The 15,022-nt window shown below is 37.8% G+C and overlaps 4 protein-coding genes across 11 annotated transcripts; 1 reads left to right on the top strand and 3 right to left on the bottom strand.

Annotated features, from left to right (window-relative positions):
• Window positions 1-93: 93 nt before the first annotated feature.
• Window positions 94-3,739, bottom strand: LOC110419423 (farnesyl pyrophosphate synthase-like). 2 transcript variants are annotated; one of them, XM_021432466.2, is made up of 13 exons: window positions 3,664-3,739; window positions 3,349-3,473; window positions 2,435-2,459; window positions 2,223-2,338; window positions 2,022-2,108; window positions 1,724-1,840; window positions 1,535-1,623; window positions 1,381-1,432; window positions 1,037-1,132; window positions 876-920; window positions 707-796; window positions 547-618; window positions 94-461 (listed from the first exon to the last, which is right to left on the bottom strand). In XM_021432466.2, exons 2-13 carry the CDS (start codon window positions 3,457-3,459, stop codon window positions 333-335), a joined length of 1,029 nt encoding a protein of 342 aa, XP_021288141.1. In that variant the 5' UTR covers window positions 3,460-3,473; window positions 3,664-3,739; the 3' UTR covers window positions 94-332. The 2 variants fall into 2 exon arrangements, with proteins under 2 accessions (XP_021288141.1, XP_021288142.1); XM_021432467.2 differs by lacking the exon at window positions 3,664-3,739 and having other exon boundaries at window positions 3,349-3,647.
• A 640-nt stretch (window positions 3,740-4,379) lies between these two features.
• Window positions 4,380-7,115, bottom strand: LOC110419214 (RING/U-box superfamily protein). Of its 7 annotated transcripts, none has more exons than XM_021432172.2 (5): window positions 6,574-7,114; window positions 6,409-6,490; window positions 5,685-6,328; window positions 5,038-5,428; window positions 4,380-4,938 (listed from the first exon to the last, which is right to left on the bottom strand). In XM_021432172.2, exons 3-5 carry the CDS (start codon window positions 6,185-6,187, stop codon window positions 4,792-4,794), a joined length of 1,041 nt encoding a protein of 346 aa, XP_021287847.1. In that variant the 5' UTR covers window positions 6,188-6,328; window positions 6,409-6,490; window positions 6,574-7,114; the 3' UTR covers window positions 4,380-4,791. The 7 variants fall into 7 exon arrangements, with proteins under 7 accessions (XP_021287847.1, XP_021287848.1, XP_021287845.1 ...); XM_021432173.2 differs by having other exon boundaries at window positions 5,685-6,307; XM_021432170.2 differs by having other exon boundaries at window positions 6,409-7,114.
• Window positions 7,116-8,951: 1,836 nt separating this feature from the next.
• Window positions 8,952-11,446, top strand: EMB2769 (Cwf15 / Cwc15 cell cycle control family protein). The gene is made up of 8 exons (XM_021432267.1): window positions 8,952-9,056; window positions 9,464-9,630; window positions 10,087-10,190; window positions 10,308-10,349; window positions 10,422-10,509; window positions 10,635-10,728; window positions 10,884-10,984; window positions 11,096-11,446. Exons 2-8 carry the CDS (start codon window positions 9,500-9,502, stop codon window positions 11,217-11,219), a joined length of 684 nt encoding a protein of 227 aa, XP_021287942.1. The 5' UTR covers window positions 8,952-9,056; window positions 9,464-9,499; the 3' UTR covers window positions 11,220-11,446.
• A 56-nt stretch (window positions 11,447-11,502) lies between these two features.
• LOC110419278 (transmembrane protein C9orf5 protein) lies at window positions 11,503-14,346 on the bottom strand. The gene is made up of 2 exons (XM_021432265.2): window positions 12,226-14,346; window positions 11,503-11,944 (listed from the first exon to the last, which is right to left on the bottom strand). Exons 1-2 carry the CDS (start codon window positions 14,089-14,091, stop codon window positions 11,849-11,851), a joined length of 1,962 nt encoding a protein of 653 aa, XP_021287940.1. The 5' UTR covers window positions 14,092-14,346; the 3' UTR covers window positions 11,503-11,848.
• Window positions 14,347-15,022: the final 676 nt, after the last annotated feature.

Raw genomic sequence — 15,022 nt, 5'->3', positions numbered from 1 at the left:
ACCAATTTTTTGTGTGTCCAAGATGGGAATCCAATTCATGAGCATAAAATCATTTAATTTTTCATAACATAATTCCAACACAAAGTTTTACTCAAATATAGTTTCCTGCAACAAGCAAATGGCAGGCATGTAGCTTTCCTCAAGCCCTCAGTTTTGCTACCAATCCCTAGAGATTTGCTAGCTAGTCCATGTAAGAGACATCGGGATGCTATGTAAATGAGGTACTTAGACAGACAATTTATTCCCCTACATTCGGATAATCTGAAACACTAAGTAGATTAGAACCACATAGTCTACTATGTTTGTTCTTCTTTTGTTCTCTGCTGAAGTTTCTACTTCTTCCTCTGGTATATCTTCTTCCAGAATGACTTCAACACAGCTTGTATTGCTTTGCTTGGATGAGCCTCAATTGATTTCATTATGTTCTCATGACACTTGTTCTCGTACTCCGTAAATACACCCTGCAAGTAACACCAGAAACAACTGTCAAAGAAATTTTGCAGGTCATGAATGGCGAAGCAGAAGCAGATGGAAATAGGACAAAACCTGAAGATCCAGGGCATTATAGAGCTCTTTCACTTTGTCAACACATGCTTTATCTGCTTTTCCATAATTCTCCTGGAAATGAAACGCGTATAGATGGAGCAAGTCAGAAATGTTACAAAACAAAGAGAATGGTAAGTCAGGGGTTGTGATTCCTGCTTACGAATAACAGTTTCTTTTGGTCCTCATTTACACGTTCCAGAGCTTTTACAACCAACCAAGAGCACTTGAAGTCTTGAATATCAGTTCCATCCTAATAGAGAAGAAGACAATTAATTATTCAAACCGATTGCATTACCAGACAGCCACAGTAGCACAGCCCTGAAACTCACCTTGCCAATGACATTAGGATCACCAAAACAATCTAGATAATCATCCTACAAATTTAAAAGATTTATCAGCTAAAAAGCAGAAAAGAAAGATGTTTGCTTATTTAATAGCTGACAGAAGGTGCTTCCAGACAGGAAATATAGCCTTGCCATTAGTGGTTCACCTGTACTTGAAAAACAGTCCCAATTTCAATAAGGACGTCCTTCACATCAATATGATTGTCAAGATTCTCTCCTGCCATAAGCAATGCACAAGCAACCTGGTTGTATGGAGATATAAGAAGCAATGAAATGTCAAAGCAGATTAAACATATCCTGATATAAAACTGCAATTTTTAGATCATTTGTCCAAAAATATGGAAGAGTTATTGATACAGTGAAATGACAACAGATGTGAAGCTAAATGCCTGTAAAATGAATAACCAAGATGTATGCTAGAAGCAAGCTCGAATGGCCGTTGATAACACTATAAATTGCTTCACTTGAGGAACATGGAAAGTTTACTCACTGGAAGGTGAAATGAGTAATAAGCCGTCTTATATTGAACAATCCTGCGGTAACTGCAATGGGAACAACTCAGTTGATATGTGGAAAATACTGAAAAGAATACTAATTTGCACTGAAGTTACATTAACTTCAACAATTTCAAAGTAGTTCCTTACATTGACAATGAGTAATTTGATAGATCTTTCTTCCCAGGAATTGTGGTGATTAGGTCTATCATTTGCCCCGAGGCTGTTTGAAATTCAACCTAAAACAAAAATACAAGTTCAGTACACCAGTTGGGACCTGATTATATCAAAAGCCAAGTGATCAACTGCCGTCTGCAGCAAGTTCAACAACAAACTCACCTCATTGAACAATTCCAGCAAATCCATGTAATAAGGCTTTCCTTTAAAGTGCTTCATGAGAATTCTGAAGATGTGGTTACGCAGAATTAACCCATCATTGACAGCAATCAATCCAACCTATAATGAAACTTTCAGAAGTCAGAATTTCCATAAACATTGAGAAAGCTAGCCGCTCTGGTCTATCTCAAGTTTCCAAGTCCTTTGACAGGAACAAAAATTTATCCCCAGAAAGTATAAAGGAAGTAACATGCTTTTATTGTAATACTAAGAAGGGAGGATCATTCTTATTATGTCCTACATCCAGAAGCCTGAACCAGCATGGTTGACCTCTGCGCAGCTGAGAGTTATCCGTAATATCATCAAGAACAAGAAAATATGCTTGGAACTGCACAAATAATGATAAAAAGTCAGTTCCTGTACAGCAACAATGAAACAACTGTAGTGATTATTGATGGAAAATGAGGATCAATAAGAAAGTTTAGGTATCCTTCAGCCACACCCATTCAATGCACCAACCAAGGGCACATGCTAGAAAAAACTCATCATCACTCAGCTCTTTTCCATCTTTCAATAACTTGTAGCTGTCAATGACAGACAACCCTCGGTTCAGCTTTCCTGCCAACAAAAGAATCTGTAAGCACCCTATAAAAAAAGATACAAAGCCTTTTTACTCTGCGTTTTGAGGCCTTGAGAATAGTGATTAATCCACACCTCCAGGAACATTGTACTCCACCACCTGCAACAGAAGGAGAAAACAGAACAATCATGATTTACAATTACGCATATGGAGAGAGGGATGATGACAAATCCTGAAACTGAAACTAGTTAAAGCTCATAAGATCACACAATCTAATTGGGATAGATACACTATAAACGCTAGAGTGCATACATACGCACAAAAGTAGGCAAATGAATATTTGGTTGTGTAGGTGTTTTTTTTTGGTTTTGTGCTTGACAAGATCACCTCTGTCTGTTTGGTTGAGGTTTGCTAACCTCTTTTTGTTTGATGGGGGATATATATGCTGCTTTTCTGGGGAAGGCAGGGGTTGGTTTTGTTGCTGCAGATCTGATTTTTGTGTCTGTACAGCTTTTCCTGGAGGCTATTCTCTTCCTTTTGGCTGTAGCTTTGTTCCTTTATGAATGAATTCTACTTTTCAAAAAAAAAATTGCAGGTTCATAATGCATAGCTAGCAGGCTTGGGTAAAGTTTCAAGAATCAGCTGATGAACTTCAAAGTTCAGAGTAGTCATGTTTTTTCCATCTCAAAACCAAATATTCTACTGCCACATCCTTTTTTCCTTTTCACACGAACATCCCAACGTTCCAGGACGAACAAAGAATTCATCAAAAGCCTTACAATTTAGAATCAATTCAGACTTTTATCCAACTCCAAACACAAGTTCAAGCAAAAAGCGCCTAACTTTACCCACAAAGAATGAAACTTTAACCGAGATTGAAACCAACAGCATGAAAACAAAGAAGCACGGAAAGTGCCTGCCTACCCTTGTAACTACGAACAAGAAGAACCCAATACAAAACCATCCACAGCAAACGTAATTCACACGGCAAAAACCTCACTAACCAAAAGGCAGGCGATAACAGAGAGACAGAGAAAATGGAACTTACACGATCAACCCATTGGCGAGAATCATCAGTGAATTCAAAAGCAGGGTCATTAAGAAGCTCTGATTTGAGCACAGAGAAGACCTGCTTAAACCTGTCTTTGATATCAACCATGTCTTCGCTTTTGCCTGCAAGGAGAGACCAGAACTAAACTGAAAGATATGGTCGTTTACTATAACAACAGGGAACAAACAAAGTACTAATAAGATATGGAAAGTGCATGTGGAACAGAAGGTGTTTGAACAGAAAATGGCAGTGTCCGCAAAGAAAAACACTAAACACAAGATTGTCGTTTCCTACAGTTTGGCATTTGCCTACCTCAAACTTTGCAGTGTTCTGCCAAAGAATATGACTTTCTCAGCCGCAAACTGCACTGACTCTGCCATGGTCTTGTTAAGGCTGCTTTATAACAGTAATAAAATGATTTACATGGTAACGCGTATTTGGTTCAATGATTAATATATGATTTTTTACTTAAAAGAATATATTCGAGTACATATTTGATTCAATAATTAGTGTATGATTTTTTACTTAAAAAAAATATATTCAAACACGTATTTAATTTAATAATTAATATATGATTTTTTACTTAATAGAGAAGATTCGGACACGTATATATTAATACATGAAAAATAAATTCAAATTTACTTTCTAAAAGAAAATGATTTAACCACATATTTGATTTGATAATCAATGTATAATTTCTTATTCAGCAAGTAAATAGTGCTTAACCCTATAGTATAGCATGTAATACTTCAATTACCAACATTTTGATAGTCTCTCCCTGGCTAATAGGCCATCCCATCTGCATTTTTCAACACATAAGAAGAACTTTGATTTCACTAACCTAGTGCTTAATTTGGCCAATGACATAGCCCACATACTTAGTATTAATTTCTGGTCCAACCCACAACTTGTTCAGCACTCAAAAGTCAGAATCTAGATTGATTTCCATGTTATTAACAATAGACCCTGTTAGTCAGGCCCAGGTTTTAATGGCCGAAACACTTCCATTACTCACAACTCACAAGGAGTAAACACTACAGAAAAATGAGACTGTTATAATGAAGAAGCAGATTAGCTACTTTACATGCATTATTTGTACAGCAGGGGTTTGAAAAAGTTTTACATATAGAAAGTTTGGGGTATTGATTTCGAGAGGAGAAATGGGTTCTGCTGCCCTTAGGAAGCAAAATTTGCCATTCTTTCTGCTATACATAGTTCTCAGAAACAGTATACTTTCAGTATATGGCTTTTTTTGTTTTTTTTGTGTATGGTTTTTGGTTACTGGTGAGCACCACTGTACAAACAAGAAAACTCACTCAAGTAACCTTTTGTAAATACAAATAAATCACACCATGGGGAACCAAGGAGGAAAGTTGGAAGGGAAAAAGGAAAAAAAAAATTGAGGAAGAAAGAGCTTCTGCAGCTGTGGTCTTTGCTTTCTTATCTCTCAAGTTCTTGTTTGCAAAGAGGACAGCAAGAAATAATCCGGAGCCACTGATCCACACATTTGAGGTGAAATATGTGGGAACATGGCAACTGCCTCACCTCTTCCTTGTCTTTGTACTTGGCCAGGCAAATGCAGCATTCCTGTCGGATTCAACCCCCCCGGGAAAACAAGGAAAAAGATTAGCCTGTAAGATTTCCGTAAAGAGCATTGAGCATTGGTTATGGTATACTATGACTTACTGGATCTTCATTTGCGAGGCTTGAATTGCAGTCTGAATCATGGTCTAGCTCCAAGTTGGTGTTGATTTCTTTATATCTCCAACTAGGCAGCCTGGAGATCTGATCATCAGATGCCCCTCTATCATTGGAACCCATGTTCATGTTGTATCCTAGGAGGCTGCTGATAAGTGGCACACAGCAACATAGAAGCAGGAACAGCAGGAACGGGAAAGAGTAGCTGAGAGCATTCCATGCTAGCAATGAGATACAGAGAACATGAAGATTCGGAGCTCGATGGAAGGATCCAAAGCGAGAATCAAACACCCAAACATTTCCCATCACAAACCATATTGCAAAGAACAGCTCCAGCGAGGTCCGGCATTTGTTCATCAGATGTGAGCTCCTGAACATACTATATCTCAATTAATAGCCATTACAAGGCAGTTTACTAGTTGAAATCTTGTCATCAATCACAATTTGCAGTAACTTTGGATTAACCAGATATGATCAGAACCTTTCCTACTTGATTTATGTTCTCGGGTCTCAACATATTCTTTCATAACTAATACACAGTTATTGTCACCATGAACAACAGCAATGCAAAACTGAAACAAGTGGTGTAAATAAGATTTGATCTAGATTGACTTAGAACTGGGAAAAAAGCTTACCTTGATTCTTCGCTTGTCCGCTGTTGTTCCACGTCAGAAAGGCCAAAACCATCACCTTGAGTTGTGTAAAGGTGGTGGTAACGACCATAAAGAAGTAACAAGCTGAGGAGACAACCAATGTCATAGCCAACAATCCATATCCTCATAGGCCAAACAGGCCTCTCCTTCTTTGAAATGGCCAAAGTGAATGTTGTGATGCTTATTTGAATCACCAAAGCTAAGAACTCCAGCATCATCCAAGTGTTTGAATTGAAAGGGTTGGACCCAAGATCGGATCTTGAACCATTTTGGTAGTGGAAAACTCTTCTTAAGAAGGTAAACCACCTTGCTCTGGATATCCTCATCGCCATTCTTATCAAGAGTGAAGATGGGGGAGCACGAGGAGACCTGTTTCGGGCAGCTGCAGCCATTCTATCTTCTCCTCCAGGAGGATTCGATGAATATGAAACTGCAGTGCTTGAATTACACAATGAATCCGGTTGAAAAGAGTAACGGGTGTTCATGATTCCAACTCCAAAACTAATCAATGTTTCCAACACCAAATCTTTTCTGTCTTCTCCTTTTCTTGTTTAAATGGTACTGACAACTATTTTTGATTCCTCAGCAGCAGAAATCTTATGAAACTGATGATCACAAATATCATGCTGGGAGTTATATCAGTAAGACTTCCATGTGCAGATAACAATCATGACAATTGTAAGTGAGGTAGAAGAGAAACAAATACCAGAAAGTTTAGGCAGTAGCCAAACTGTTGAATTGAGAAGCTTGTGTATTTGCAGGTCTAACTCTTAACGCTCCATAGCCAACTGCAGGCAGAAATCCCACCAAATTAAGACTCCTGAAAAATCAATTCTCCAGGCACAAACCAACTTCTAAAAACTGTCACAACCTGTACTTTGCAAAGCACAAGTTTTTGGCGCCCACTTGCTAGCTATGGTCCCTCAATTGAAGAGCTTTACCATCAAACCAAACTAATAAAGAACCTCACTTTTACAAGGAATTCACCTCAAAAAAGCACCACAGGATAAACAAGAGCTGTAAAACTCAGGTGGGTATTTATGGATATAGGATTTTGTATGAACAAATATCCAAGAAGCTGAAGTAGATATAGGAGGGTTTGAGAAGCAGAGACAACAGAGAAGATGGTAGTGGGGTAATAAGACAGGAAGGTGAAGGTTGGGTCTCAGATGGTGACCAAGAATCAACTGAAAAAACCCTTTGCTTTGATTCCAAGTGAATAGAAAGAGAGAAGTGGCAAACTTGGAGGGAAGCTAACCTTTGGCCTAACTTCCCTGAGGTTTTTGTTTCTTAAGTAAGCAAAGCTGAGACAGCAACTGCTTCTTCAAATGCAAATCTGCTTCCCTCCCTCTCTCTCTTCCTTATAAAGAATTAGGACAAAAGCAAAGATATTTTCTTCATATTTTAACTTGAGTTAATCACACTTAAACCCTTTGATTGACTCCATATATATAAATTCTTATTCATATAAAATGTTTTGAATTATGGCGGGTACAGTGGTTGTGACAATTCTAACTTTTTTTGGTTGTGGGCAGTTGGCCACCTAATCCAACCAAGTTGTTTCCAAATTTTGGTTTTTTGTTAAAAGGATCATGACTTCATAAACCTTTTTGGGTTATTATTTAGCAATAAACTCCACCAATACTTCTCCCCATTTAATTTGGTTATCAGAATTGATTTTACTCATGAACATCACATGAAACATCTGAATTGTTGATCTTGGTTGGCCATGCAAACTGTTCCAGGAAAAGGATTTGGTGAACAGATGATTATAGCTTAAAACCTTAGCAACCTCTAGAGATTTACTTGTTTGCTTCTTCAAAGAGTTTAACAGGAATTTTGGGGTTTAAACTTATAATCAATCTACTTGGCCCAAAGCCGAGGTGCCTTGTTTGATCTTCCAACTGGTTATCTACACATAAAAGCCTTTTGATTCTTTTATTAATCTTTTTCTGGATAATAATAATTGTGATGTCTTTTTTCATTATGTCACTGATCAATGCATCCATGGGAGCCCACAGGGTAGATGATCTATTACCAGAAGAGACAAGGGGGAACTTTGACCACCACCATCTTTTGTTCAAATCAAATCAATTCTGAGTTTGCAACTGGTACTAGAACTATAAACTTCTGCAGGCAAGATCAAGTTGGCCCTCCAAATCCGAGTAGGTGGTCTTTAGGTAAGGTTTCTTCCATTGATTTGTTCTCCAAACTCTCATAAGGATAAAACCCAAGTTTCTTTTTCTCTCTCATAATCAAAAGCTGTCCAAATTATTTGGAAAGAACAAAAAAACAATGTTTAATGAATTGGTCAATGTTCAACACTGTCAGTGACATGGTTACAAGGAATCAACAGGAAGTTTGGGTTTAAAACTTGTGATTCTCACTTTGACATGCAATCTGAACCTGGTAGCTACCAATTGACAGCAACATGCATCACATTCCAGGGTTTTCCTTACCAGGGCCATGTGTTCCATTGTTAGACAATGGTCACACTTCAGACATGAAATCTCTTATTATTATATTAAATCCGATAAAAAGGAAACTTCTACCAAGTTTTCCAAGCAAAGCATTTTTGAATAAGAAAATCAAAGAGAAAGAACCCTTGGTTCATACTCAAATTGATTTACAAGGATTAACACAAGTTGAAGTTTCAACTCTTTGAGAAAGGTGAAGGGTCATTCCTATATTGATTGAAAACTCAAGTAGGTCCATGGCCAAAAATGGGACTGGGATGATGGGATATGCCCCTGTCCTTTGTCATTACATATGCCTATTTGTCACCATTTCCTTGATATGAAACTTTTATCTAAATAAATTTGAGGTGCTACCATCACTTCTTCCATATCTTAATGTTTGTTCTTCTTTCATTGTCACCAAAATTAAAACAAAAAAAAAATAATTTAAATATATTTTATATAAAAATTTGATTTCTTTATAATATAAATGTTTTAATTTTTTTAATATAAAAAATCATGAAAAATAATTTTATAATATAAAAAGGCATTTTGAGACATCCCGAAAAGGAAAGATGAGCAAAAGGAAATATTTTATTAATATTAATACCAAAAATATTTTATTAATATTAATAAAAAATTATTTTGGGCTTGTAAGTGGGCTTGGGGTCTATTTCAAGTCCATGAATTAAACCATAGAAATTTAATTGGGTCGGGCCTGATAATTTAGACCCAAACCAATTGTTAAGACGGGTCAGGCTACCCGGTTTAACATCCTAATTAGATCCGATTGCCTAGACCTTTATTACCGGAAAGGTCCGAGCTTTATTTCTCTCTCCTTATTCGTCGCTCTCTGAATTTCCCAAATCCAATCGAATTCATTTGAGGATCGAACAAGGTAAAACCCTAATTTGCCTTGATCTTATTAGTTTTATGGTTCTCGTTTGCTTTTAATTGCTTTAATTGCTGGAACTTTTGAACTGTGTTCTTCAATTTTTAGTTTTTGAATTTCTTTCTGTTTGGTTGCTGATAAATAAAAGAGAGTTCAAAAGAAAAAGAAAAAGTCAGTTTTTTTACTTTAAAGTTTTGTTTCTTCCATCATTGGGTATGCAGAAATTTATTTAATGAGTTTGGGTTTCGTGCTAGGGTTTTTGATTTCCTTTTCTTTATTGCGGCTCTAGCTCCCCTTAATCCTTCGATTGGATTTGTTATTTATTCTGGCATCCTTGCCAGCCCTTGTACGGTTTTTTTTATCCCCTTCTTTTGCCAGATTGGTGTTATAAGAATATCTGTTGAATTGGGCAGGTTAAGGTTATTTGCTGATAATTTCTTGAAAAAGACATGACAACTGCTGCTAGACCCACATGGGTACCTGCCAAAGGTGGGAATGAACAAGGTGGTACTCGGATTTTTGGCCCCTCTCAGAAGTACTCTTCGAGGGATCTTGCTTCCCATACTTCACTAAAGCCTAGGTGAGTCTTTTGTGACTTCTTACTAATGCATGTATAGGTGAACCATATGCATAAGTTTTAGGGTAGTAAAGCATGTTTTCGGTAATGTTGTTACCTTTGGTTTTCTGCTCAATTTAATGTATAATGTATTTTAGGGTATCGAAGGATGTTTTCGGTTATGTTGTTGCCTTTGGTTTGCTGCTCAATTTAATGCATAGTGTATTTTAGGGTATTAAAGCATGTTGTCGGTTATGTTGTTACCTTTGGTTTTCTGCTCAATTTAATGTATAATGTATTTAGACAGGAAGTGATGATTCTGACTTAAAAATAAATCTGGTTTGTCCATTGAAGTTGTATTGTGATTTTGGTGTGGTTCTTATTGCACCTTTACGACGTTGAACTAACGTGTCCACAAGACTTGATTTTGGATCATATGGGAGTTTATTAATCTGTTTGTTTTGGGTATGTGAAATGCAGAAAGGAAGGGCAGGACACTCAGGATGAGTTGCAGAAGAGAAACCTCCGCGATGAGCTTGAAGAGCGTGAACGAAGGCATTTCTCATCAAAGGACAAGTCCTATGGTAAATAAAATGCTACTAGCTGTTGTTCATATATTGCATGAATTCTTTTATTCTATTACTATGGTTGATGTAGAATTTCTATACTTCTGTTCCTAATTTGCGAGTATATTGTTGCAGATGACAGAGATCGTAGGAAGGGTAGCCATCTTCTTTTGGAAGGTGATTTGCGAACTTAACTTTTCCATTATCAAGTTTATTAGCTCTCAAACTAACCAGATAAGTCACTTGTAGGGGCAAAGAGGGAGGCTGAGGACCGAATTGTTCCACGCAGTGTTGATGCTGATGATTCTGATGTGGAAGTCGAAAGTGACAATGAAAGGTTCTACTCCTTGCCTTTATTCCTGCTTTTAATGCTGGCGCAATTAATACACTGATAGTTGAATTCTTGAAATTTTGTGGGTGGTTTAGAAGGTTGTTCTAACATATAGTACATCATTGTGTTAGTGATGATGAAGATGATGATGAGGATGATGAAGAAGCTCTGTTGGCTGAGCTTGAACGAATAAAGAAAGAGAAGGCAGAGGAGAAACTCCGTAAGGTAAACACTATATCATCCAATGATATATCGTCTTGTTTGCTGTATTATTCTAGAGCTTCTGACTATTAGATAACTTGCTGTGGATTCTCTAGCTGTAGAATGTATTATTGAAGTCATTTCATTAGTAATGATAGATATGCCTCATGCTCATGCAGGAAAAACTAGAGCAAGAAGAACAGCTAAAAGCCAAGGAAGCTGAGCTTCTGCGAGGAAATCCACTGCTCAATAATCCAACATCTTTTGGTGTAAAAAGAAGGTGAGTGAGTGGTTTTAAAGATCATACTTCCTGCAAGGGTTATTTAAGTAAACCCTGGCATTCTAAACGGGCTAAGTTCTTCCTTAATTTGATTGTTTTTATGTGGTCCAGGTGGGATGATGATGTGGTATTTAAGAACCAGGCCCGTGGTGAAACCAAGACCCAAAAGCGCTTCATTAATGACACCGTAAGGAATGACTTCCACAGGAAATTCCTGCAGAGATATATGAAGTAATTCACTTGAATGCGCAAGCAATTAGGGAATTAAGTGAAACTTTTCATTGTTTGTGTATTTCTAGTGGAATTGAAGATGGTCTTACTTTTCCTGTAAAATGTGATGTTCAGTGTTAAACATATATCTCCAATGGGTTTGCTGTTTGTCTTTTAGTGATGGATATGGCACTGATAGATGTATTTCTTGAATTGGTTAAGACCTATCAAGGACTTCTTTTACTTTTCATAGACTTTCCTCTTTGGTGTTTCTTTCATTGTACAAAGTGGAATTCAAAAAATGAAAATTAGGAAAAAATTACACATGCTCTCAACTCAAACATTGGCCTCAGAGGTTCTTACATGGTTAAATACAAGAAAAATGTACAGTTCTTTGTGAACAAACTGCTACACACAAAACAGGATACATAACAAATGCCATCTGTTCCTTGAGAGAAGTTGACCAATGTGGCAATGTCCTAGTCCAATCTGAATAAGAATTATTATAAATAAATAAAAATTGAATAAACACAAGCTTGAAGGTTGAAGCACTGTTGAACTGGCAAAAGAATTGTCCTTGGAACAACTGTTTCTGTTAATATACATAAGCTTCTCCACATGGAAGCAAACCTATCGAAGGAGATGGCATTGTTTCTAGTCTTGTTTCTTTGGTTCTTCCAGGACAAATTCAGCATAGAGATCCTTCAAAGCAATTACAACTGTCGTGATCAAGGGGCCCATAATTGCTCCCTGTTGGAAGGAGAGAACCATTCAAAACTCAATGGCCAACATAGAACACAATATGCATCAAGAAGAAAAAGATGGAAAACAACCAAAATCATAGTATTTCATGTAACTAGGAACCCTTTTACCTAGATTATCTATTCAGTTTACGTCTAAGGTGAATGTCACTTCAGAATTGTTTGATGAAAGGATGAAAAAGCTCACATTGTGCTATTTTGGGAGAGCAAATGAAGGTTAAAAAGATCAGGAAAGGTAAAACACAAGGAAATATATTGTTAAAAAGTTACCTCAATTGCAGAAGGGAACAATGTCATTCCACCAATGATGCTAAGCCCTGTTAGATATGCACTGTAACCAGGTATATCCTCCTGAATTTCAGATGTGCCATAATCCATAAGAAAAATATGAATAATGGAGAAGGTCAAAGCTAGTATGTATCTACTTTCCAGCAGCAGCTGTGTAGCTGCAGGAATTGTTGCAAACCAAGGTGGAAAGATTGGCAGCAAGGGGCTGATGAAAGCAAGCACTGTTGACATGTACACAAAGTGTATTTTGTATAGTCTAAAGAGAAGCCATGTAAGACATCCTTGAAAGAATGCAATCTCAGCTGTAGCCAAAAGCACACCAGATATAGCATTATCAAGAACTTCAACACATCTAAACCTAGCTGATTTTGAGATTGGAATCATGGACATCACTTGTTCTGTTACCCCACCAGATTCTGATGTGATAAGGTAGTATAGAACCCAAAAGAACACCATCATCTGAGATACAAAATTGAAGACCTCAGCAGCTCCTGAGATGATGGAATTGCCAATGATGAGCATGATTTTGGCACCTCCACCTAAAACAGATGCACCACTTGCAAACACCTGTTTTGAAACATTTGCCCCTTTAACAGCAAACCCTTTAGCCTTCTCAACCAAATCCTCCCGTGTGATTATCAATTCTCGGAAAATGGCATCCACTTCTGTGTAGATTTGTCCCCATTCTCGATTGCTAACCCTCTTCCTCAAATTCAAAAGCTTCTCTGTGTAAGGAGAAGGGGTCATCAAAGCTGTTGATTCTGCTGATGAACTAGTCTGAGAAGTTATAACAAAATGCTTAATTCCTGTCACAAACTCTGTAATGTTATACTGCATTGCCAGACTATCAATCTGCTCAGACACTGTCTCATAGATTTGTGAAGTGTACTGGTCCACCATTCCAGGGACATCATTCTCTTCCATCCACTTTTTAACACCAATCCTCTCAGCATAATTACTCTCTTCCACATGAGCTTTCACTGAAATCACAGCATCTTTTCCCTCAACACCAATCTTATATGAGAAGAATGTAGCTCCAGCAAAGAACCCCACAATCATACCGATCATCAATCCAATAGCCACAATGGTATTCAACCTTTTCAATATCCCACGCGTGAAATACGCACTAATTGCACTTCTCCCGAAACTAGTACTCCTAAATGATGAAACAGCAGACAATGTAGAGTCCACATTTTTAGTACTAATCATGAATCCCAACACAATTATTACCAATGACCCAACACCACCAATTCTCTCATACGCAATCACAAACACAGCAAAAGACACTAACCACCTAACTAACTTAGAAAATCCACTTCTATTACGCCTTGAAACAGTAGATTTTGGTCTTTTAAGAAAGACCCTCAAACAAACATCCTTAATATCAACAAGGGTACCTATAAAAGCCTTAAAGACAGCAACAGGAACGGCAAGAACAGTCTCAGTGAGGCCTAGTTTCAGAGGTTCACTCCAGAATCCCAAAAGGGTCTCTTGTATACCTCTCAAAGGAATCGAACACAAGATTGCCCATTGAATTGGCCTAAGATACTCTTGCAAAAGCTTGCAAATTCCATATAAAATGAATATGGTGAAGGCAAGACCAGCATGAGCCATGGCTATGTAAAGGGCCAACCGTACCTGGGGATCACCTGAGAGGCTGTTTTTGTGGTCTGGGTCGATGGAGTTCGGCGCCATGGGTGGCGCGTGGTCTTGGTTTGGGGGCGCGTCGCTGTTGCCCGGTGCTGGGGAAGGCTTCCTTATCGATGCAGATCGGAACATGTCTTGCCATGGAAGAGTTGTGGAGCTTGTTTTCGTTTCTGGTTCACTTGAATATGGAACTAACTCCATTTCCAGGACAGTTTTGTACACAGCAAGATCGTGCCTTTGCAGAAGAGAGAGAGACAGATAAAAGCGGGCTCCTTTAGAAAGAGAAAGACGAGGACGATGACCAATCAGGAACTGACACTGAAGCAACGGATTAGATAGAGAACAAGATTTTTTCTGTTGATGAACGGTAAGAGAAGAGAGAGAAAGAGAATGACAGGAAGAGAGCAGCTGGAAGTTTTATTTTATGGTGTCAGTGACTTTTTTGACTACAACTATGTGTAGGTTCCATGAATGACTGGAAGGGCTTTGTGGGGATTGTATCAATTTATGTGTACGTACCAAACTGCAAAAGTTGAAAGGCTTTTTTTATGTCATGTTGTGACCTTCATGACCTGTATTTGCATTGCATGTGTCCCACACTTACTGCCATAACTTTCCTTCTTATTTCCTTTGTTAGAAGAAAAGTGGGTTATTATTTTCTTAATCAGGAAGTTCCATATAGCAGAAGGAAAAGTGGGTTATCATTTTCTTAATCAAAACATGTTGCATGTTTGTAGATTCTTTCATCACAAGTATACGGTCGACAGGGATGTATTTACATAGACTATAGATAATGTACAAATTCTTTAACCAAGGATAGTAATTTTATCCAATTTTCTTTTACAGATAACTGATGCAGCAGGATGGCTGTAAATGACAGATACTTGAACACTTTTGAAGCAAAAAGAAGGTAGAGTTAAAGTAGTCAGGGCCAGCATGTATTTGAGATCAGTAGGATGGGAAAGTGCAGTTTTAGTGGAGAACAGGTAATGTTAGGAAATCCATAGGATTGTCGTTTTCCAGTTTGTACTGGTATCTTCCTTGTTCCGCGCATTTCAGTCTGGTTTAGCGCTTTCGAGGTGAGGTCATCCTTCAATGGATATTTTTATAAAGGTTTCTGCTGGGCCACTAG

This window comes from Theobroma umbraticum, unplaced genomic scaffold (assembly GCF_002168275.2).
Source record: "Theobroma umbraticum cultivar Fairchild unplaced genomic scaffold, ASM216827v3 scaffold_67.0, whole genome shotgun sequence".
Taxonomy (NCBI): Eukaryota; Viridiplantae; Streptophyta; class Magnoliopsida; order Malvales; family Malvaceae; genus Theobroma; species Theobroma umbraticum.
Note: the sequence above shows the minus strand (reverse complement) of the source record. Positions and strands in the feature narration are given on the sequence as shown.